At 44.6% G+C, this 25,545-nt stretch overlaps 1 protein-coding gene across 1 annotated transcript in view; it reads right to left on the reverse strand.

Moving 5' to 3' along the window:
• The window catches only part of LOC110515606 (uncharacterized), a 180,892-nt gene that overhangs the window by 3,576 nt on the left and 151,771 nt on the right, over nucleotides 1-25,545 (reverse strand). The window contains exons 44-45 of the mRNA XM_090211797.1: nucleotides 8,283-8,366; nucleotides 3,493-3,636 (exon numbers count right to left, since the gene is read on the reverse strand). Coding sequence (XP_090067923.1) covers nucleotides 3,493-3,636; nucleotides 8,283-8,366 — 228 coding nt within the window. The remainder of the gene's footprint in view (nucleotides 1-3,492; nucleotides 3,637-8,282; nucleotides 8,367-25,545) is intronic.

The following is a 25,545-nucleotide window of genomic DNA, read 5'->3' on the forward strand; positions in this document are numbered from 1 at the left end:
CATCTGTTGTATTCAGCATTTCACTGTGAGGTCTACTACACCTGTTGTATTCAGCATTTCACTGTCAGGTCTACTACACCTGTTGTATTCAGCATTTCACTGTAAGGTCTACTACACCTGTTGTATTCAGCATTTCACTGTGAGGTCTACTACACCTGTTGTATTCAGCATTTCACTGTGAGGTCTACTACACCTGTTGTATTCATCATTTCACTGTAAGGTCTACTACACCTGTTGTATTCAGCATTTCACTGTGAGGTCTACTACACCTGTTGTATTCATCATTTCACTGTGAGGTCTACTACACCTGTTGTATTCAGCATTTCACTGTAAGGTCTACTACACCTGTTGTATTCATCATTTCACTGTGAGGTCTACTACACCTGTTGTATTCAGCATTTCACTGTAAGGTCTACTACACCTGTTGTATTCAGCATTTCACTGTAAGGTCTACTACACCTGTTGTATTCAGCATTTCACTGTGAGGGATACTACACCTGTTGTATTCAGCATTTCACTGTGAGGTCTACTACACCTGTTGTATTCAGCATTTCACTGTAAGGTCTACTACACCTGTTGTATTCAGCATTTCACTGTAAGGTCTACTACACCTGTTGTATTCGGCGCACGTGACAAATAAACTTTGATTTGATTTGGGCACAATTCTATTTCAATTCCAGTCTGTTCAGAACGGAAAACTAATTCCAATTCCACATAGTCCTCATTGAAAAGCATTAAAAAGAGAGAGAACAGGAAACAGAATTGGAATTACAGTGTACTTCCTGAATTGCGTGGAATGGTAAACACCGATAAAGGTAAAGATCGGTAGAGTTCAGATATGACGTCATTGTTTTAGTTCTGTCCAATTCCTTTTGAAACTACGGAGCGCGATATGGTTCAATGTGGCAACAAAGCAGTACAATCAGGTTTTTTTTCCTTCACATTTCCAGCATGTTGAAACTAAACATAGTTGCTTATACAGGAGAAGAGAACCAACACAGAGAACTGTAGCTGTTTATACAGGGAAATAGAACCAACACAGAGAACTGTAGCTGTTTATACAGGAGAAGAGAACCAACACAGAGAACTGTAGCTGTTTATACAGGAGAAGAGAACCAACACAGAGAACTGTAGCTGTTTATACAGGAAAAGAGAACCAACACAGAGAACTGTAGCTGTTTATACAGGAGAAGAGAACCAACACAGAGAACTGTAGCTGTTTATACAGGAGAAGAGAACCAACACAGAGAACTGTAACTGTTTATACAGGAGAAGAGAACCAACACATAGAACTGTAGCTGTTTATACAGGAGAAGAGAACCAACACAGAGAACTGTAGCTGTTTATACAGGGAAATAGAACCAACACAGAGAACTGTAGCTGTTTATACAGGGAAATAGAACCAACACAGAGAACTGTAGCTGTTTATACAGGGAAATAGAACCAACACAGAGAACTGTAGCTGTTTATACAGGAGAAGAGAACCAACACAGAGAACTGTAGCTGTTTATACAGGAGAAGAGAACCAACACAGAGAACTGTAGCTGTTTATACAGGGAAATAGAACCAACACATAGAACTGTAGCTGTTTATACAGGGAAATAGAACCAACACAGAGAACTGTAGCTGTTTATACAGGGAAATAGAACCAACACAGAGAACTGAAGCTGTTTATACAGGGAAATAGAACCAACACAGAGAACTGTAGCTCTTTATACAGGAGAATAGAACCAACACAGACAACTGTAGCTGTTTACACAGGAAAAGAGAACCAACACAGACAACTGTAGCTGTTTACACAGGAAAATAGAACCAACACAGAGAACTGTAGCTGTTTATACAGGAGAAGAGAACCAAACACAGAGAACTGTAGCTGTTTATACAGGAGAAGAGAACCAACACAGAGAACTGTAGCTGTTTATACAGGAGAAGAGAACCAACACAGACAACTGTAGCTGTTTATACAGGAGAAGAGAACCAACACAGACAACTGTAGCTGTTTATACAGGAGAAGAGAACCAACACAGACAACTGTAGCTGTTTATACAGGAGAAGAGAACCAACACAGAGAACTGTAGCTGTTTATACAGGAGAAGAGAACCAACACAGAGAACTGTAGCTGTTTATACAGGGAAATAGAACCAACACATAGAACTGTAGCTGTTTATACAGGGAAATAGAACCAACACAGAGAACTGTAGCTGTTTATACAGGGAAATAGAACCAACACAGAGAACTGAAGCTGTTTATACAGGGAAATAGAACCAACACAGAGAACTGTAGCTGTTTATACAGGGAAATATAACCAACACAGAGAACTGTAGCTGTTTATACAGGGAAATAGAACCAACACAGAGAACTGTAGCTCTTTATACAGGAGAATAGAACCAACACAGACAACTGTAGCTGTTTACACAGGAAAAGAGAACCAACACAGACAACTGTAGCTGTTTACACAGGAAAAGAGAACCAACACAGACAACTGTAGCTGTTTATACAGGAGAAGAGAACCAAACACAGAGAACTGTAGCTGTTTATACAGGAGAAGAGAACCAACACAGAGAACTGTAGCTGTTTATACAGGAGAAGAGAACCAAACACAGAGAACTGTAGCTGTTTACACAGGAAAAGAGAACCAACACAGACAACTGTAGCTGTTTATACAGGAGAAGAGAACCAAACACAGAGAACTGTAGCTGTTTATACAGGAGAAGAGAACCAACACATAGAACTGTAGCTGTTTATACAGGAGAAGAGAACCAAACACAGAGAACTGTAGCTGTTTACACAGGAAAAGAGAACCAAACACAGAGAACTGTAGCTGTTTATACAGGAGAAGAGAACCAACACAGACAACTGTAGCTGTTTATACAGGAGAAGAGAACCAAACACAGAGAACTGTAGCTGTTTATACAGGAGAAGAGAACCAACACAGAGAACTGTAGCTGTTTATACAGGAGAAGAGAACCAAACACAGAGAACTGTAGCTGTTTACACAGGAAAAGAGAACCAACACAGACAACTGTAGCTGTTTATACAGGAGAAGAGAACCAAACACAGAGAACTGTAGCTGTTTATACAGGAGAAGAGAACCAACACATAGAACTGTAGCTGTTTATACAGGAGAAGAGAACCAAACACAGAGAACTGTAGCTGTTTACACAGGAAAAGAGAACCAAACACAGAGAACTGTAGCTGTTTATACAGGAGAAGAGAACCAACACAGACAACTGTAGCTGTTTATACAGGAGAAGAGAACCAAACACAGAGAACTGTAGCTGTTTATACAGGAGAAGAGAACCAACACAGAGAACTGTAGCTGTTTATACAGGAGAAGAGAACCAACACAGACAACTGTAGCTGTTTATACAGGAGAAGAGAACAAACACAGATAACTGTAGCTGTCATAAATGGGGGCTGTCATCTTTATCCACCTCCGCTATTGATCTGCTATTGACCCCAACCCTGACAAACACATATACACACCCTCACCTCTGAGAGATCTCTGTGGCTCCTCAGCACGGTCCTCTCGACCACCCTGGAGTATCCGTCTCCCTCCTCCCCCGGGGGGGCACCCCCCTCCTCCCTCTGCGACCCCTCACTCGACATCGCCTGGCGGTTCACCTCACGAGTAACCTGGATGGAGAGGGCAGAGGGCAAAGGTCACAGAACAGGTTAGGGTAAGTCACACACACACACGCACGCACACACACGCACACACACACACACACACGCGCGCACGCACACAAAAACACACACACACACACGCACACACACACACACACACATAAAAACACACACACACACACACACACACTATACTGGGGACCCAGTGAATTAACACACCAGGTTCTACGAACCAAAGGCTTGATGAGTTGATGAGTAACATCAGGTGTGTGATCAGGTGTGTGATCAGGTTTGTGATCAGGTGTGTGATCAGGTGTGTGATCAGGTGTGTGATCAGGTGTGGGATCAGGTGTGTGATCAGGTGTGGGATCAGGTGTGTGATCAGGTGTGTGATCAGGTGTGTGATCAGGTGTGTGATCAGGTGTGGGATCAGGTGTGTGATCAGGTGTGTGATCAGGTGTGGGATCAGGTGTGTGATCAGGTGTGTGATCAGGTGTGTGATCAGGTGTGTGATCAGGTGTGTGATCAGGTGTGTGATCAGGTGTGTGATCAGGTGTGGGATCAGGTGTGGGATCAGGTGTGTGATCGGAACTAAATGTGCACCACTTTGGGTCCCCAGGACCAGTGGTGGAAAAAGTACCCAATTGTCAAACTTGAGTAAAAGTAAAGATACCTTAATAGAAAATGACTCAAGTAAAAGTGACCCAGTAAAGTGACCCAGTCACCCAGTAAAATACTACTTGAGTAAAAGTCTAAAAGTTTCTGGTTTTAAATAACACTTAGGTATCAAAAGTTATTTCAAATTCTTTATATTAAGCAAACTATAATAATCTTGTTTTTTATTTAATTTACGGATAGCCAGGGGCGCACTCCAACGCTCAGACTTAATTTTCAAACTAAGCATGTTTGTTTAGAGAGTCCATCAGATCAGAGGCTAGTAGGGATGACCAGGGATGTTCTCTGTTTAGTGAGTCCTCCAGATCAGAGGCAGTAGGGATGACCAGGGATGTTCTCTGTTTAGAGAGTCCATCAGATCAGACGCAGTAGGGATGACCAGGGATGTTCTCTGTTTAGAGAGTCCATCAGATCAGAGGCAGTAGGGACGAACAGGGATGTTCTCTGTTTAGAGAGTCCATCAGATCAGAGGCTAGTAGGGATGACCAGTGATGTTCTCTGTTTAGTCAGTCCTCCAGATCAGAGGCAGTAGGGATGACCAGGGATGTTCTCTGTTTAGAGAGTCCATCAGATCAGACGCAGTAGGGATGACCAGGGATGTTCTCTGTTTAGAGAGTCCATCAGATCAGAGGCAGTAGGGACGAACAGGGATGTTCTCTGTTTAGAGAGTCCATCAGATCAGAGGCAGTAGGGATAACCAGGGATGTTCTCTGTTTAGTGAGTCCTCCAGATCAGAGGCAGTAGGGATGACCAGGGATGTTCTCTGTTTAGTGAGTCCTCCAGATCAGAGGCAGTAGGGACGACCAGGGATGTTCTCTGTTTAGTGAGTCCACCAGATCAGAGGCAGTAGGGACGACCAGGGATGTTCTCTGTTTAGTGAGTCCACCAGATCAGAGGCAGTAGGGAGGACCAGGGATGTTCTCTGTTTAGAGAGTCCTCCAGATCAGAGGCAGTAGGGATGACCAGGGATGTTCTCTGTTTAGTGAGTCCTCCAGATCAGAGGCAGTAGGGACGACCAGGGATGTTCTCTGTTTAGTGAGTCCACCAGATCAGAGGCAGTAGGGATGACCAGGGATGTTCTCTGTTTAGAGAGTCCATCAGATCAGAGGCAGTAGGGATAACCAGGGATGTTCTCTGTTTAGTGAGTCCTCCAGATCAGAGGCAGTAGGGATGTCCAGGGATGTTCTCTGTTTAGTGAGTCCTCCAGATCAGAGGCAGTAGGGACGACCAGGGATGTTCTCTGTTTAGTGAGTCCACCAGATCAGAGGCAGTAGGGACGACCAGGGATGTTCTCTGTTTAGTGAGTCCACCAGATCAGAGGCAGTAGGGAGGACCAGGGATGTTCTCTGTTTAGAGAGTCCTCCAGATCAGAGGCAGTAGGGATGACCAGGGATGTTCTCTGTTTAGAGAGTCCATCAGATCAGACGCAGTAGGGATGACCAGGGATGTTCTCTGTTTAGAGAGTCCATCAGATCAGAGGCAGTAGGGACGAACAGGGATGTTCTCTGTTTAGAGAGTCCATCAGATCAGAGGCAGTAGGGATAACCAGGGATGTTCTCTGTTTAGTGAGTCCTCCAGATCAGAGGCAGTAGGGATGACCAGGGATGTTCTCTGTTTAGTGAGTCCTCCAGATCAGAGGCAGTAGGGACGACCAGGGATGTTCTCTGTTTAGTGAGTCCACCAGATCAGAGGCAGTAGGGACGACCAGGGATGTTCTCTGTTTAGTGAGTCCACCAGATCAGAGGCAGTAGGGAGGACCAGGGATGTTCTCTGTTTAGAGAGTCCTCCAGATCAGAGGCAGTAGGGATGACCAGGGATGTTCTCTGTTTAGTGAGTCCTCCAGATCAGAGGCAGTAGGGACGACCAGGGATGTTCTCTGTTTAGTGAGTCCACCAGATCAGAGGCAGTAGGGATGACCAGGGATGTTCTCTGTTTAGAGAGTCCATCAGATCAGAGGCAGTAGGGATAACCAGGGATGTTCTCTGTTTAGTGAGTCCTCCAGATCAGAGGCAGTAGGGATGTCCAGGGATGTTCTCTGTTTAGTGAGTCCTCCAGATCAGAGGCAGTAGGGACGACCAGGGATGTTCTCTGTTTAGTGAGTCCACCAGATCAGAGGCAGTAGGGACGACCAGGGATGTTCTCTGTTTAGTGAGTCCACCAGATCAGAGGCAGTAGGGAGGACCAGGGATGTTCTCTGTTTAGAGAGTCCTCCAGATCAGAGGCAGTAGGGATGACCAGGGATGTTCTCTGTTTAGTGAGTCCTCCAGATCAGAGGCAGTAGGGATGACCAGGGATGTTCTCTGTTTAGAGAGTCCATCCGATCAGAGGCAGTAGGGACGACCAGGGATGTTCTCTGTTTAGTGAGTCCTCCAGATCAGAGGCAGTAGGGATGACCAGGGATGTTCTCTGTTTAGAGAGTCCATCAGATCAGAGGCAGTAGGGATGTTCTCTGTTTAGAGAGTCCATCAGATCAGAGGCAGTAGGGATGTTCTCTGTTTAGAGAGTCCATCAGATCAGAGGCAGTAGGGACGACCAGGGATGTTCTCTGTTTAGTGAGTCCTCCAGATCAGAGGCAGTAGGGATGACCAGGGATGTTCTCTGTTTAGTGAGTCCACCAGATCAGAGGCAGTAGGGATGACCAGGGATGTTCTCTGTTTAGTGAGTCCTCCAGATCAGAGGCAGTAGGGATGACCAGGGATGTTCTCTGTTTAGTGAATCCGCCAGATCAGAGGCAGTAGGGATGACCAGGGATGTTCTCTGTTTAGAGAGTCCATCAGATCAGAGGCAGTAGGGACGACCAGGGATGTTCACTTGGTAAGAGCGTGAATTGGACCATTGTTCTGTCCTACTAAGCATTCAAAATGTAACGAGTACTTTTGGGTGTCAGGGAAAATGGATGGGAGTAAAAAGTACATCATTCTCCAAGCACTACCCAGACCCCTCCCCCTTCTCCAAGCACTACCCAGACCCCTCCCCCTTCTCCAAGCACTACCCAGACCCCTCCCCCTTCTCCAAGCACTACCCAGACCCCTCCCCCTTCTCCAAGCACTACCCAGACCCCTCCCCCTTCTCCAAGCACTACCCAGACCCCTCCCCCTTCTCCAAGCACTACCCAGACCCCTCCCCCTTCTCCAAGCACTACCCAGACCCCTCCCCCTTCTCCAAGCACTACCCAGACCCCTCCCCCTTCTCCAAGCACTACCCAGACCCCTCCCCCTTCTCCAAGCACTACCCAGACCCCTCCCCCTTCTCCAAGCACTACCCAGACCCCTTCTCCAAGCACTACCCAGACCCCTCCCCCTTCTCCAAGCACTACCCAGACCCCTCCCCCTTCTCCAAGCACTACCCAGACCCCTTCTCCAAGCACTACCCAGACCCCTCCCCCTTCTCCAAGCACTAACCAGACCCCTCCCCCTTCTCCAAGCACTACCCAGACCCCTCCCCCTTCTCCAAGCACTACCCAGACCCCTCCCCCTTCTCCAAGCACTACCCAGACCCCTCCCCCTTCTCCAAGCACTACCCAGACCCCTCCCCCTTCTCCAAGCACTACCCAGACCCCTCCCCCTTCTCCAAGCACTACCCAGACCCCTCCCCCTTCTCCAAGCACTACCCAGACCCCTCCCCCTTCTCCAAGCACTACCCAGACCCCTCCCCCTTCTCCAAGCACTACCCAGACCCCTCCCCCTTCTCCAAGCACTACCCAGACCCCTCCCCCTTCTCCAAGCACTACCCAGACCCCTCCCCCTTCTCCAAGCACGACCCCTCCTTATTTTCTTTAGGAATGTAGTGAAGTAAAAGTAGTCAAAAATATAAATAGTAAAGTAAAGATACACCAAAAAAAAAAAAAGACTTAAGTAGTACTTTAAAACATTGTTTACTTCAGTTCTTCCCACCACTGCCCAGGACCAGGATTGGGACACACTGATGTAATGAATGAATGACAGGAACCAAACACGGTCTTCATTTCCACGTATGATTACCTTTCTGACCACCGCGTGTCCATGTTGATCTGTGTACTGCTCCTCTGTCACAGTCTGGGGAGGGATGTCTGTCATCTCACCCTGCTGTAGAGGGAGGCAGACACATAGTCAGCACTGAGGCCTGTTATTACACTGATTCACCACAGGGGGCGCTGAGGCCTGTTGTTACACCGATTCACCACAGGGGGCGCTGAGGCCTGTTATTACACTGATTCACCACAGGGGGGCGCTGAGGCCTGTCATTACACTGATTCCCCACAGGGGGCGGTGAGGCCTGTTATTACACTGATTCACCACAGGGGGCGCTGAGGCCTGTTATTACACTGATTCACAACAGGGGGCACTGAGGCCTGTTAATACACTGATTCACCACAGGGGGCGCTGAGGCCTGTTATTACACTGATTCACAACAGGGGGCACTGAGGCCTGTTATTACACTGATTCACCACAGGGGGCGCCGTTCCCTATATAGTGTATATGACACCAATAGATGTCCACTATAGGCCCTAGTCTAAAGTAGTACACTACATAGGGCATAGGGTTCCATTTGGGACCCACAGGAGACTGCACGGGTCGCATTCATGAGGAAACACAACAGGAAAGCGTTTTAAAATGTTTTGCAACGGAAAATGAAAATTAGCGGGGTTTTTTCAATTTCCACACAGCATACCCAACCCAACACAGCATCTCAACACAGCATCCCAACACAGCATCTAAACACAGCATCTCAGCACAGCATCTCAGCACAGCCTCCCAACACAGCAACCCAACACAGCATCTCAACACAGCAACCCAACCCAGCATCCTTACACAACATCTCAACACAGCCTCCCAACACAGCATATCCACACAGCATCCCAACACAGCATCCTTACACAGCATCTCAACACAGCATCCTTACACAGCATCTCAACATAGCATCCCAACACAGCAAAAATGAAACAAAGAGATTGTTACAACACAAGTAAGACTCCGGTGTGAAAAAGTTAAATATACACGAAATACACACATCACTGGGTCAGATATAAGAATTCACATTTGGAAACCCTCATTATGCACACCTGGCAACCCTCATTACGCACACCTGGCAACCCTCATTACGTACACCTGCACTCCGTCATGAGGAAAACCTGGACTCCATCGCTACCCTGATTACTCCCCCCTTTATCCAGCACTCCCTAGCATCACTCTTCAGGCAGTATTGGTTCTGTTTCCTTGTCAGATGTTTCTCTTTTTTTTTTTTTTTGTATCGTTCTGCATTACTCTTAAACTCACTAACGGCACCTGCTTTCTGAATCCCCGTGTTGACGTTACAGTAACGTGATGTCAAACCAGCTACCCAGCAGACATCATAACGGGTCAGTGGCACTGTTCTTTCCTATGATGACATCACGCGAGAGGAATTCTGTTTAAAATATGAATTAAAGGCGTTTCAAATCCCATCCCCGGAGTTAAAGCATTCATGCCTTCTGAAGCAGGAGATAAGGGAGTTAGAGCAGGAGATAGGGGGTTAGAGCAGGATATAAGGGGTTACAGCAGGAGATAAGGGGTTAGAGCAGGATATAAGGGGTTAGAGCAGGAGATAAGGGGTCAGAGCAGGAGATAGGGGATTAGAGCAGGAGACAAGGGGTTAGAGCAGGATATAGGGGGTTAGAGCAGGAGATAAGGGGTTATAGCAGGAGATAAGGGGTTAGAGCAGGAGATAAGGGGTTAGAGCAGGAGACAAGGGGTTAGAGCAGGAGATAAGGGTTAGAGCAAGAGATAAGGGGTTAGAGCAGGAGATAAGGGGTTAGAGCAGGAGATAAGGGGTTAGAGCAGGAGATAAGGGGTTAGAGCAGGAGATAAGGGGTTAGAGCAGGAGATAGGGGGTTAGAGGAGGAGATAGGGGATTAGAGCAGGAGATAAGGGGTTAGAGCAGGAGATAAGGGGTTAGAGCAGGAGCTAGGTGGTCAGAGCAGGAGATGGGTAAGAATGGCGGGATGATTTTTTCAACAGTCATCTCACCCTGTCCAGGGAGTCATCATCATCTGCTGATCTGAGAGGAGGAAGCTCCTGAGGAGCCTGGTAAAAGGCCCAGTCGTCTGTGTGTGTGCCGGGAGATTGGGCCAGCTCTTCGCTCTCTTCCTTGATGTCATCATAAGGTGCGTCGTCATAATCCTCACTCCCTGAGGACAGCAGGACTCCACGCTCGTGTTTGCGCACTGCGGAGCAAACCGGAATTGCCGTCGGCTTCTGGTACTTTCTCCCCAGGGCTCCTGAATGGGACGCTTGTCCTTGGGTTTGGCCAACCCCTGAACTTTCCCTCTTCTTCAGTTCGTCAGGTTCCATCTCGAAGAAGTCTGAGACTCCCTGTTTGCAGTCAAAGTAAGTCTCCGGGTCAGAGTCTTCGTATAAGTACATTGTGGTGCTGCCTCGTATGACTTCTGCGTAGGCCGGAGGATTGGGTTTGTGGATAGAGGATGATGCCTCAGCATACTCAGGAGGGAGGCTGAACTCCATGGAGAACTCTTCATCATGGGCTGATGCTGTAACCTCTGGAACATGTTGGGCTGATACCATCTCTGCCCTGTGTTCTACTGGACCAGGCTGGGCTGACACCATCTCTGCCCTGTGTTCTACTGGATCAGGCTGGGCTGACACCATCTCTGCCATGGGATCTACTGGACCGGGCTGGGAGACATGGGACTTTACCTCAACAGGGGTGACTGGAGGACTGAACTCTTCCTCTACGGGGGTGACTCGATTCTCTGATGGTTGCTCACTTGTATTTGGCTTGAGCGCTTCAGACAGCATGTTGAGGTACCTAGGACTCTGGTAAGGGATCAACTCCTCGAAGCTGAAGTGCCTGGAGACGGTGACGGTCTCTGGAGTCTGTGGAGTCACGTCAGAGAGCGAGTGGTGCGACTGCTCATCGTATTCAAGGGTTTCAGGGGGAGTGCTATCCCTTAAATGTGACACAACTTCTGGGGTAGTGCTCATGCATGTTTCATCTACCAATTGGCTGGGCTCAGTGATTAATACCCCAGATTCGCACAATACTTTGCTTTGTTCAATAGATGCCTTTTTGACTGCAGCTTGAATGCTTGATGTGTCTTTGGAGTTGTCATATTCTTCACCGACTGTCGCCTGGTCCTGCTGTGGGAGACTAATTCGATGTTCTTCTACAGTTGAAGGTTCGGTAAATACAGCAGCATCCTCATGTTCGAGTGGCTGGAACTTTTGAGACGGAACAATTGATTCCGATGACCTTTCTAAAACTTTATGGCATGGTTCTGGAGATTCCGGTGTTCCGGCGGATTTGGTTGCAGCTGTGGGGCTATCCAATGGTATGGAACCGGTGAGATCTGATTTTTCTGCTCTGTGTGTTTGCACGTACTCCAAGTGGCTCAACTGAACCGGATCAGCTGTAACTTGGCTAGGCTCTGGGAAGGTCTCGATTAGATCTGTGGTCACCCCAAATACCTCTGGGTCGGTTTCATTGGACAAGGAGAGATCGGTCGGCACTGAGGCCACTACGCTTATTTCAGCCGGCTCCCTTGTGATCTGAATAGGGGATGAGGGACTTGGACTAGAGAGCTCTTCCTCACCCTCAGTGGGATATGCGTCGGATTCTGGCAAGAGTTCCTCTAACTCAACATAAGGTTGTAGATCTTCAAGACCCCCTTCGCTGGTTTCCGAAAGAGGTGAGTCCAGTGGTTCTAGAGTTTCTGGTCGGAATGCCCGTTTGATTTCTTCAAATTCCGACAGCAGCTGATCAAGCTGGGTGGGTGCCCCTGACTCCGGGGGTGCTTCTAGATTGCTCGCTGACGATTGTGCTTCATCACCTTGGCTGTCTTTGGCGTTGTGGCTGAAAAGGTCTGGTAACACTGGACTGGTTTCAGAAGAAGAGGACTCCTTGTTCAGATTCAATGTTTTTTCTGGACTTTCTGGCGATACCCTCATCTTCTCAGTGGGCATTGTCATTTCAGGGGATAATGGACTGAAAACAAAGGCATTTGGAATCTGGAGATCTGGAGTTACAGATTGGGTTTCAGACATGAGTGTTTTGTTTGAGATAGGTCTATTAGTAGATGGCTGGTCCAAAGCTAATACGTGTTTGGGTTCTGATAGATTCTCCATGGAGGATCCTGCTGAAACCTGGATGAGAATGATGGAATGGAGGGGGAAAAAAATTATAAACGAGTTTGTGATGGAGGTAGGGTTTCAAAATTCCGGTAACTTTCCCCTTAAAAATTCCCAGGTGTTCCAGAACCCCCGGGTTGGAAGAATTCTAAGAATCATCCAAGAATCCTCCAACCACGATTAGGTCATTTTGGTAAAGTTACTGGAATTTATCAACCTCAATGATGAATGGTTAATGTTGTTGAGGAAACTATAGTATGAAAAAAGGTACAATACATGTACATGCAGCAACAAGGTTCCATTATGACATCATGTATTTCAAATGAACATTCCAACGACTTAATGAAATTACCAAAAATGATGAGCCAAAAACCAATAGACCTATAGTATTGTCACACTGTACATGCAGCAACAAGGTTCCATCATGACATCATGTATTTCAAATGAACATTCCAACGACTTAATGAAATTACCAAAAATGATGAGCCAAAAACCAATAGACCTATAGTATTGTCACACTGTACATGCAGTACCTGCATGTACTCAGAAGTACTGTACTTCTAGTAGCAGTACAACACATAGAAGCAGTTCAGCAGTACTCATTTGAGGACACGATCATAGGACACGACCTTGTTGACACATACAACTCCTTATATCGAAATGCGATGGGTACATTTCTTATATAAATTCTCCGAAAGCCTTCTCTCCAGGACAACATTCTCTGAAATGCAGGGATACCACAGTAGGAAAGACACAGTCAAGCCAATCAACTGCCAGCCCTACTAAGCTCCAAGGCAATCAACTGTTAAGCCGATTAAGCTCCAAGGCAATCAACTGTCAACCCTACTAAACTCCAAAGCAATGAACTGTCAACCCTACTAAACTCCAAAGCAATGAACTGTCAACCCTACTAAACTCCAAAGCAATGAACTGTCAACCCTACTAAACTCCAAGGAAATCTTTCAATGTAAGACATGACTGCTGTTGTTTTTTCTGTGTGAATAAATGGACCATCATTCAGTATCCAAGCCCATCTCTGAGGATATGTCCCAAATGATACCCTATTCCCTTCATAGTGCACTACTTTTAACCAGAGCCCTATGGCACCCTATTCCCTTCGTAGTGCACTACTTTTAACCAGGGCCCTATGGCACCCTATTCCCTTCGTAGTGCACTACTTTTAACCAGGGCCCTATGGCACCCTATTCCCTTCGTAGTGCACTACTTTTAACCAGGGCCCTATGGCACGCTATTCCCTTCATAGTGCACTACTTTTAACCAGGGCCCTATGGCACCCTATTCCCTTCGTAGTGCACTACTTTTAACCAGGGCCCTATGGCACGCTATTCCCTTCGTAGTGCACTACTTTTAACCAGAGCCCTATGGCACCCTATTCCCTTCGTAGTGCACTACTTTTAACCAGGGCCCTATGGCACTCTATTCCCTTCGTAGTGCACTACTTTTAACCAGGGCCCTATGGCACCCTATTCCCTTCATAGTGCACTACTTTTAACCTTTTAGCCTGCACATCTCTGGTCAAAAGTAGGTCACTACAGAAGGGAATAAAGTCACATTTAGTCAGCCATTTTTAGCTTGAGGACACACCATGTGACAGGAAGGAAGTCCATGGCGTTGAGACTAAACGTGTCTCACTACTGTTCAATAGTTGCCTTTCTGAGACACTTCCTGCATTTCTGATGCAAACATGCCTCAGCAGGAGTGTCAAGCTCCTACAGCTATGCGTCAAAACCCATTAGTGAAAGCTTGAGCCTAAGGGTCCTACACGACGCATGCGAACTACGCACTACACACTTCCAGCCTTAATTGTTTTTAGAAAGCGTCTCGGCATTCCCTGCTGACGGAGAACGTGCGTGGTCTTACCGACGGCGCAGAAACTCGGCTGTCTTCCGCTTTTCTCATCGGCTTTCTTTTCAGGTGCTTGCTTGTCTCGTCAATCTTGGTTTGCGCTTCACTTCCTTTCAACGTAGGGACATTACTGTGTTCTTTTCTTTGGATTGACTTACGACTTGCTTGAGGTCTGTTGTGAACTGCCTCCTCCGCCCTGACAGCAGCAACAGGAGATCCCAGATTTTGTTCGTCAGATGGCACGTGACTCGACTGAGAGGATGCTTGGTGAGGTCTGTGAGTCTCTACATCATCTAAATCTACATCCTCTACGGGTGCTCTGTGGCTGTCTGGGGAGGAGGCCCTACAAAAAAACGCTTCCACTGCTCGGTGGGTTTGGCAAACAACTGGGAAAACTAAAGTAAAAGGGGCATCTATTAATTCCGGGGGTTGTTTTAAGCGTGCTCTTTCAACTCTCATTTCAGGTTCATGTTCAGTGGAAACCTGGTCTGTTGGAGGAGAGCGTTGACCGTCACCCTGAGTTAAAACAGTATCTGTATTGGAACAGATGGAGTCAGGAGAACAGGCTCTGGTCGCACAGAACAAGTCATCCAGACCAAACTCATCCCAGTCTGATATCACAGATTCAGGTGTCCAACACTTCTCTCCTGTTGACACGGCAACAACAGACAGACCAGGTCCATATTGGAGGACAGGTGAGTCAGGAGAGAGGTCCTCTTGTGATGAAACGGATTCAGGGGAGGACGGTTTTAAAGCTAACTCTGAAAACCAGTCTTCTACAAATGACAGGCTCTCTCCCGATGTTGAATCTGGTGTCATTGGTCTGTCTTGGCTCATATCTTTGTCTGACTCATCTACTAATCTCATTCCATCTTCCGATATATATGATTCAGGTGAATCTGCTCTGTCTTCAGCAAACAGTTCCTCAAGACATACCTCAGAGAATTCAATATCTGAAGTTTCTGATTGAGGTGACGAAGATCGATCACCAGTGGGAGCCAAATAACAATGGCAACATTGAGGCATGAAGTGAGGAAGTGGAGAGTCAGGAGAGAGGGGCCTGTACTCATCAAATGACACAACAGACTCCGGTGAAGATGGCCTCATATCAGTAAAGAAGTGGTTAAGATATAAAAGGACTCCATCCCTGTCTGAACCGAGTGACTCAGCCGAAAGAGTTTTGTACTCAGGAAGGGACGATGACTGGGTGAACTCCCGTTCAGCTAGGACGGGGGAAGAGGTTCTGATTTCTGTCTCTACTGGCTGGGATATTGGCAAATGAGGTTCGTGCAAAGTTTCTGTGACTGTCTGGTCAGTGAAATGAGGTACTGTTAGCAAGGACCCCTCTTGTACCGTCTCCTCCTCTGCTGGAGTAGCAGAATGACAAGGGGAGGCTGGTTCTTCAACACTAACTGGCCTCAAGTCCTCACCAGATCGATGCGGTTGATCCAGGGCTTTTCTAACCTTTCTGTCTCCTGCATATTCAAAAACACCTGTCTTACTCAAATAAGTGTCACCTTGGTACACTGGGTCATATGTATGGGCCATTAGCGTGGAGGGAACTGCCTTACAAACTAGTCTATATTCTGGAGTTGATGTTTTTCCTTCAGAGAATTCATAAATAGGGTGGGATTCAGAATCCTCCATTTCTGTAGATGAGCTTGTTTCTGCAGCATCTAACTCATCTAGTGATGTCATGGGTTCTGCAGAGGACGGCCGTAACTCTGAAAGCCAGTACTGAACAAAAGAACGAGCGTACTCATCTTCAGGTGGCAGAAGACTGGATTTAGTGAGTGTCTCGTCTACATGTTCATATTCACCTTCTGATATAAATGATTCAGGTGAATCTGCTCTGTCCTCAGCAAATGATTCATCAAGACAGAACTCAGAGAATTCAATTTCTGATGTTACTGATTCAGGTGATGAAGACCTATCAGCAGGGAATAACCCATAATAATCACAATATTGATGTAAGAACTGGGGAACTGGAGAGTCAGGAGAGAGAGGCCTGTACTCATCAACTGATGTTACAGATTCAGGTGAAGATGGTCTAGACTCTACAAACAAGAGCTCAAGGAATGTATAACCACCTTCTGAAGTTACTGATTCTGGTGTCAAGGTTCTGAATATTCTAAAAAACTGTTCAATTGACTCTCTGAATTCACTATCAGCCAAAAAGGAATCAGGAGAATCCGGTCTGTGTTCAGGAATCAGTTCACCGAGAAATAAAGCACAGTATTCAACGTCTGACATTACCGACTGAGGAGACGAAGACCTATCACCAGGGAGTTCCACATAATTATCACAACATTGATGTATGAACTGGGGAATAGGAGAGTCTGGAGAGAGAGGCCTATGCTCATCAAGTGATGCAACAGAGGCTGGTGAGTTTGGCCTTAACTCAGTAGACCAATCATTCAAAAAAGACTGAATCTCTTCTGATGTTATTGACTCTGGTGTGACCGGCCTGTCCAGGACAGGATCTTTGTCCTGCAGACGCTCCATTATCTCTCTAGCCTGTCTGTCTTTTGCATATTCAAAAACACCTGATTTGTTCAAGTAAGTTTCACCTTGGTACGCCGGGTCAAATGTATGGGCCATTAGAGTGGAGGGAACTGCCTTATGAACCAGTCTATATTCTAGAGACAATGTATTTCCTTCAGAGAATTCATAAACAGGCTGAGATTCAGAATCCTCCATTTCTGTAAATTTGCTTGTTTCTGCAGCATCTAACTCATCTAGTGATGTCATGGGTTCTGCAGAGGACGGCTGTAACTCTGAAAGCCAGTACTGAACGAAAGAACGAGCGTACTCATCTTCAGGTGGCAGAGGACTGGATTTAGTGAGTGTCTCGTCTACATGTTCATAGTCACCTTCTGATATAAATGATTCAGGTGAATCTGCTCTGTCCTCAGCAAACGATTCATCAAGACAGAACTCAGGGAATCCAATATCTGATGTTACTGATTCAGGTGAATCTGCTCTGTCCTCCGCAAACGATTCCTCAAGACAGAACACAGAGAATTCAATATCTGATGTTACTGATTCAGGTGAATCGGCTCTGTCCTCAGCAAACGATTCCTCAAGACAAAATCCAAACAATTCAATGGCTGACGCAACAGAACAGAGGGAAGATCTACGCTCTGCAGTCATGAAAACATCTGGGATTCTAGGTCTATAGTGGGGACCTGGAGAGTCAGGTGAGAGAGGCCTGTATTCATTCACTGACGCAACAGATTCAGGTGAAGATGGCCTCATGTCAGTAAATAAGTGGTCAAGATAGAAAAGGATTCCATCCCTGTCTGAACCGAGTGACTCAGGAGAAAGAGGTCTGTACTCAGGAAGGGACGACAACTGGGTGAACTCCCATTCAGCTAAGACGGGGGAAGGGGTTATGATTTCTGTCTCTACTGGCTGGGATATTAGCAAATGAGGTTTATGCAAAGTATCTGTGACTATCTGGTCAGTGATGTCAGAGTGTTGTAGTGAGGAGATATCTTGTTTTGTCAACTCAACTGCTGTGGTTTCAAAGACACGAGGCATGCCAAGGTTGGATTCATGAAATGGAACAGGCCCGAAATCCACGCAATGTTCCCTCTGACAGTCAAGAACCTGTCTAACCTTGTATCTTTGTCCCGAATGTTCGAAAACACCAGTCTTACTATCGTAGGTTTCACCTTTGTTCGCTGGGTCATACGCATGGGACATTAGTTTGATGGGAACTGCCCTGTAAACTAGTCTATATTCTGGAGACAAAGGCCGCACCTCAGAGAGTCCATGAACTGGTTGGGATGAAGATTCATCTGAGTCTAGTGATAAGCCTGTTTGTACAGCTTTAGACACCATGAACTGAGGTATGAAGGCCCAATGGACTGTTGGGATATTTTCTAAAGAACCTGCATCATCATCCCACTGTGATGTTTTAGGAAAACTACCATCATCCTCATCATCACCGCCCCCTGAACAGATGGAAATAGGTGAATCTGGTCTGTCCTCAGTAAATAATTCCTTAGGGTACAGTCCTGAGAATTCAATGTCTGAGGTGACTGATTCTGGTGATGAACACCTACTTCCAGTGAAAGACAAATAACAATCACAACAATGTGATCTGAAATCAGGAATAGGAGAGTCTGGAGAGAGAGGCCTGTACTCATTTGACAATGTTATAGATTCAGGTGGAGATGGTCTAGACTCTGTAAACAAGAACTCAAGGAAGGTATAACCATCTCCTGAAGTTATTGATTCTGGTGACAGGGGTCTGAATTTGATCAAATCTCCTTCAGCTGCTTCTAGGAATTCACCCTCTAACACAAACGATTCTGGAGAATATGCTCTCTCTTCATTGAAAAATTCCTCAAGATAGAAGCCAGATCCTTCAGTGTCTGAATTTACTGAAATAGGTGACGAAGATCTGCTAAAGAAGGACGACACTGACGACTCAATTACTGTGGGTCTAAATTGTGGGATTGGGGAATCAGGAGATAGAGCTCGATATTCATCATTTGAAGTGATAGAATCAGGTGAAGATGGTCTAGACTCATCAACCAAGAACTCAACGGAGGTATAATCACCTTCTGAAGTTACTGATTCTGGTGACAAGGGTCTGAGTTTCATTAGACCTCTTTCAACTGACTCAACAAATTCACTCTCTGATATAAATGATTCAGGTGAATCTGCTCTGTCTTCAGCAAACAGTTCCTCAAGACAGAACTCAGAGAATTCAATATTTGAAGCTACTGATTCTGGTGATGAACATCTACTTCCAGTGAAAGACAAATAACAATCGCAACATTGAGGCATGAAGTGAGGAACTGGAGAGTCAGGAGAGAGGAGCCTGTACTCATCAAATGATGCAACAGACTGTGCAGAGGATGATCTAGACTCTGAAAACAAGAGTTCAAGGAAGTTAAAGTCCCCGTCTGAAGTTATTGATTCTGGTGAGAGTGGTCTATACTCAGATAGGCTACTTTGATCTGTCACTGTAAATTCACTATCTGAAGGGAAATCTAGTCTGTGCAAACCACGGTAATCAAGGTCTGAAGTTACAGACAAAGGTGATGTAGACCGATACACATCGTACAAAAAATAATAATCACAATGTCCAGGTCTGAATTGTGTATTAGGTGAGTCAGGAGAAAGAGGTCTATGATATTCAAATATTGTTACAGATTCAGGAATCGGAGAAATACTCCCATTGTACAACAAGTAATAATCACAATGTCCATGTCTGAATTGTGAACCACTTTCTGACAAGACTGACTGAGGAGATAAAGGTTTGACTTCAGATGTATCTTGGTGTATCATACTTTCTTTATCTCCCTCATCAAGATAATTAGCTGGCTCCTGCTTTACTGGCATCATTACAGCAGCTGGCAATACTGACCAAACTTTCTGATCACTCAAGTCAAGCTGTATAAATGCTGTTTTAGCTGCAACTGGCAATGTGGTTTTAGCAACAACAGAGTCTTCTATTGCAATTGTGGTGGAAGATAATATGTCTGTTTTGGTTTCTCTGTGCACAGATGTAGACTGGACTAAGGCAGGTGAGATTAATTTGTTAATAGATGTTTCAGATTGAATAGAGTGAGGGAGAGAATCAGAAACTGGAGAAGCTGATTCATGCAAGACTGGAGGAACAAGTTCTGCTTCCAATTGATCCAGAAATTCCCTGTCTGAATATATTGATTCAGGAGAATCTGCTCTGTCCTCAGCAATCAATTCCTCAAGGCTAAATCCAGAGAATTCAACGTCTGAGGTGACTGATTGTGGTGACGAAGATCTATCTTCTGTGAGTAGCAAATAATAATCACAACAATGTGATCTGAAATCAGCAATAGGAGAGTCAGGAGAAAGACACCTGTACTCATTTAACGATGTTATAGATTCAGGTGAAGATGGTCTAGACTCTATAAACAAGAGGTCAAGGAAGGTATAACCATCTCCTGAAGTTATTGATTCTGGTGACAGGGGTCTGAATTTGATCAAATCTCCTTCAGCTGCTTCTAGGAATTCACCCTCTAACACAAACGATTCTGGAGAATATGCTCTCTCTTCATTGAAAAATTCCTCAAGATAGAAGCCAGATCCTTCAGTGTCTGAAGTTACTGAAATAGGTGACGAAGATCTGCTAAAGAATGACGACACTGATGACTCAATTACTGTGGGTCTAAATTGTGGGATTGGGGAATCAGGAGATAGAGCTCGATATTCATAATTTGAAGTGATAGAATCAGGTGAAGATGGTCTAGACTCATCAACCAAGAACTGAACGGAGGTATAATCACCTTCTGAAGTTACTGATTCTGGTGACAAGGGTCTGAGTTTCATTAGACCTCTTTCAACTGACTCAACAAATTCACTCTCTGATATAAATGATTCAGGTGAATCTGCTCTGTCTTCAGCAAACAGTTCCTCAAGACAGAACTCAGAGAATTCAATATTTGAAGCTACTGATTCTGGTGATGAACATCTACTTCCAGTGAAAGACAAATAACAATCGCAACATTGAGGCATGAAGTGAGGAACTGGAGAGTCAGGAGAGAGGAGCCTGTACTCATCAAATGATGCAACAGACTGTGCAGAGGATGATCTAGACTCTGAAAACAAGAGCTCAAGGAAGTTAAAGTCCCCGTCTGAAGTTATTGATTCTGGTGAGAGTGGTCTATACTCAGATAGGCTACTTTGATCTGTCACTGTAAATTCACTATCTGAAGGGAAATCTAGTCTGTGCAAACCACAATATTCAAGGTCTGAAGTTACAGACAAAGGTGATGTAGACCTACACACATCGTACAACAAATAATAATCACAATGTCCAGGTCTGAATTGTGTATTAGGTGAGTCAGGAGAAAGAGGTGTATGATCTTCAAATGTTGTTACAGATTCAGGTATCGGAGAAATACTCCCATCGTACAACAAATAATAATCACAATGTCTAGGTCTGAATTGTGAACCACTTTCTGACAAGACTGACTCAGGAGATAAAGGTCTGACTTCAGATTTATCTTGGTGTTTCAAATTGTCTTCATCTACCTCATCAAGAGAATTAGCTGGCTCTTGCTTTACTGGCATCATTACAGCAGCTGGTAACAATGACAAACATTTCTCATCACTCAAGTCAAGCTGTATGAATGCTGTTTTAGCTGAAATTGGTAACGTGGTTTTAGCCTGAACACAGACTTCTGTTGCCATTGTTGTGGACGATAACATGTCTGTTTTGGTGTGTCTGTGCACAGATTCAGACTGGACTAATGCAGGTGAGATGCATTTGTTAATAGATGTTTTAGATTGAATAGGGCGAAGGAGGGAATCAGAAACTGGAGAATCTGATTCATGCAAAACTTGAACAAGTTCTGCTTCCAATTGATCCAGAAATTCCCCGTCTGAATATATTGATTCAGGAGAATCTGCTCTGTCCTCAGCAATCAATTCCTCAAGGCTAAATCCAGAGAATTCAACGTCTGAGGTGACTGATTGTGGTGACGAAGATCTATCTTCTGTGAATAGCAAATAATAATCACAACAATGTGATCTGAAATCAGCAATAGGAGAGTCAGGAGAAAGACACCTGTACTCATTTAACGATGTTATAGATTCAGGTGAAGATGGTCTAGACTCTGTAAACAAGAGGTCAAGGAAGGTATAACCATCTCCTGAAGTTATTGATTCTGGTGACAGGGGTCTGAATTTGATCAAATCTCCTTCAGCTGCTTCTAGGAATTCACCCTCTAACACAAACGATTCTGGAGAATATGCTCTCTCTTCATTGAAAAATTCCTCAAGATAGAAGCCAGATCCTTCAGTGTCTGAAGTTACTGAAATAGGTGACGAAGATCTGCTAAAGAATGACGACACTGACGACTCAATTACTGTGGGTCTAAATTGTGGGATTGGGGAATCAGGAGATAGAGCTCGATATTCATAATTTGAAGTGATAGAATCAGGTGAAGATGGTCTAGACTCATCAACCAAGAATTGAACGGAGGTATAATCACCTTCTGAAGTTACTGATTCTGGTGACAAGGGTCTGAGTTTCATTAGACCTCTTTCAACTGACTCAACAAATTCACTCTCTGATATAAATGATTCAGGTGAATCTGCTCTGTCTTCAGCAAACAGTTCCTCAAGACAGAACTCAGAGAATTCAATATTTGAAGCTACTGATTCTGGTGATGAACATCTACTTCCAGTGAAAGACAAATAACAATCGCAACATTGAGGCATGAAGTGAGGAACTGGAGAGTCAGGAGAGAGGAGCCTGTACTCATCAAATGATGCAACAGACTGTGCAGAGGATGATCTAGACTCTGAAAACAAGAGCTCAAGGAAGTTAAAGTCCCCGTCTGAAGTTATTGATTCTGGTGAGAGTGGTCTATACTCAGATAGGCTACTTTGATCTGTCACTGTAAATTCACTATCTGAAGGGAAATCTAGTCTGTGCAAACCACAATATTCAAGGTCTGAAGTTACAGACAAAGGTGATGTAGACCTACACACATCGTACAACAAATAATAATCACAATGTCCAGGTCTGAATTGTGTATTAGGTGAGTCAGGAGAAAGAGGTGTATGATCTTCAAATGTTGTTACAGATTCAGTTATCGGAGAAATACTCCCATCGTACAACAAATAATAATCACAATGTCTAGGTCTGAATTGTGAACCACTTTCTGACAAGACTGAATCAGGAGATAAAGGTCTGACTTCAGATTTATCTTGGTGTTTCAAATTGTCTTCATCTACCTCATCAAGAGAATTAGCTGGCTCTTGCTTTACTGGCATCATTACAGCAGCTGGTAACAATGACAAACATTTCTCATCACTCAAGTCAAGCTGTATGAATGCTGTTTTAGCTGAAATTGGTAACGTGGTTTTAGCCTGAACACAGACTTCTGTTGCCATTGTTGTGGACGATAACATGTCTGTTTTGGTGTGTCTGTGCACAGATTCAGACTGGACTAATGCAGGTGAGATACATTTGTTAATAGATGTTTTAGATTGAATAGGGCGAAGGAGGGAATCAGAAACTGGAGAATCTGATTCATGCAAAACTTGAACAAGTTCTGCTTCCAATTGATCCAGAAATTCCCCGTCTGAATATATTGATTCAGGAGAATCTGCTCTGTCCTCAGCAATCAATTCCTCAAGGCTAAATCCAGAGAATTCAACGTCTGAGGTGACTGATTGTGGTGACGAAGATCTATCTTCTGTGAATAGCAAATAATAATCACAACAATGTGATCTGAAATCAGCAATAGGAGAGTCAGGAGAAAGAGACCTGTACTCATTTAACGATGTTATAGATTCAGGTGAAGATGGTCTAGACTCTGTAAACAAGAGGTCAAGGAAGGTATAACCATCTCCTGAAGTTATTGATTCTGGTGACAGGGGTCTGAATTTGATCAAATCTCCTTCAGCTGCTTCTAGGAATTCACCCTCTAACACAAACGATTCTGGAGAATATGCTCTCTCTTCATTGAAAAATTCCTCAAGATAGAAGCCAGATCCTTCAGTGTCTGAAGTTACTGAAATAGGTGACGAAGATCTGCTAAAGAATGACGACACTGACGACTCAATTACTGTGGGTCTAAATTGTGGGATTGGGGAATCAGGAGATAGAGCTCGATATTCATAATTTGAAGTGATAGAATCAGGTGAAGATGGTCTAGACTCATCAACCAAGAACTGAACGCAGGTATAATCACCTTCTGAAGTTACTGATTCTGGTGACAAGGGTCTGAGTTTCATTAGACCTCTTTCAACTGACTCAACAAATTCACTCTCTGATATAAATGATTCAGGTGAATCTGCTCTGTCTTCAGCAAACAGTTCCTCAAGACAGAACTCAGAGAATTCAATATTTGAAGCTACTGATTCTGGTGATGAACATCTACTTCCAGTGAAAGACAAATAACAATCGCAACATTGAGGCATGAAGTGAGGAACTGGAGAGTCAGGAGAGAGGAGCCTGTACTCATCAAATGATGCAACAGACTGTGCAGAGGATGATCTAGACTCTGAAAACAAGAGCTCAAGGAAGTTAAAGTCCCCGTCTGAAGTTATTGATTCTGGTGAGAGTGGTCTATACTCAGATAGGCTACTTTGATCTGTCACTGTAAATTCACTATCTGAAGGGAAATCTAGTCTGTGCAAACCACAATATTCAAGGTCTGAAGTTACAGACAAAGGTGATGTAGACCTACACACATCGTACAACAAATAATAATCACAATGTCCAGGTCTGAATTGTGTATTAGGTGAGTCAGGAGAAAGAGGTGTATGATCTTCAAATGTTGTTACAGATTCAGGTATCGGAGAAATACTCCCATCGTACAACAAATAATAATCACAATGTCTAGGTCTGAATTGTGAACCACTTTCTGACAAGACTGAATCAGGAGATAAAGGTCTGACTTCAGATTTATCTTGGTGTTTCAAATTGTCTTCATCTACCTCATCAAGAGAATTAGCTGGCTCTTGCTTTACTGGCATCATTACAGCAGCTGGTAACAATGACAAACATTTCTCATCACTCAAGTCAAGCTGTATGAATGCTGTTTTAGCTGAAATTGGTAACGTGGTTTTAGCCTGAACACAGACTTCTGTTGCCATTGTTGTGGACGATAACATGTCTGTTTTGGTGTGTCTGTGCACAGATTCAGACTGGACTAATGCAGGTGAGATACATTTGTTAATAGATGTTTTAGATTGAATAGGGCGAAGGAGGGAATCAGAAACTGGAGAATCTGATTCATGCAAAACTTGAACAAGTTCTGCTTCCAATTGATCCAGAAATTCCCCGTCTGAATATATTGATTCAGGAGAATCTGCTCTGTCCTCAGCAATCAATTCCTCAAGGCTAAATCCAGAGAATTCAACGTCTGAGGTGACTGATTGTGGTGACGAAGATCTATCTTCTGTGAATAGCAAATAATAATCACAACAATGTGATCTGAAATCAGCAATAGGAGAGTCAGGAGAAAGACACCTGTACTCATTTAACGATGTTATAGATTCAGGTGAAGATGGTCTAGACTCTGTAAACAAGAGGTCAAGGAAGGTATAACCATCTCCTGAAGTTATTGATTCTGGTGACAGGGGTCTGAATTTGATCAAATCTCCTTCAGCTGCTTCTAGGAATTCACCCTCTAACACAAACGATTCTGGAGAATATGCTCTCTCTTCATTGAAAAATTCCTCAAGATAGAAGCCAGATCCTTCAGTGTCTGAAGTTACTGAAATAGGTGACGAAGATCTGCTAAAGAATGACGACACT

The sequence above is a fragment of the Oncorhynchus mykiss genome, chromosome 19 (assembly GCF_057628025.1).
Source record: "Oncorhynchus mykiss isolate SJ-2025 chromosome 19, ASM5762802v1, whole genome shotgun sequence".
Classification (NCBI taxonomy): Eukaryota; Metazoa; Chordata; class Actinopteri; order Salmoniformes; family Salmonidae; genus Oncorhynchus; species Oncorhynchus mykiss.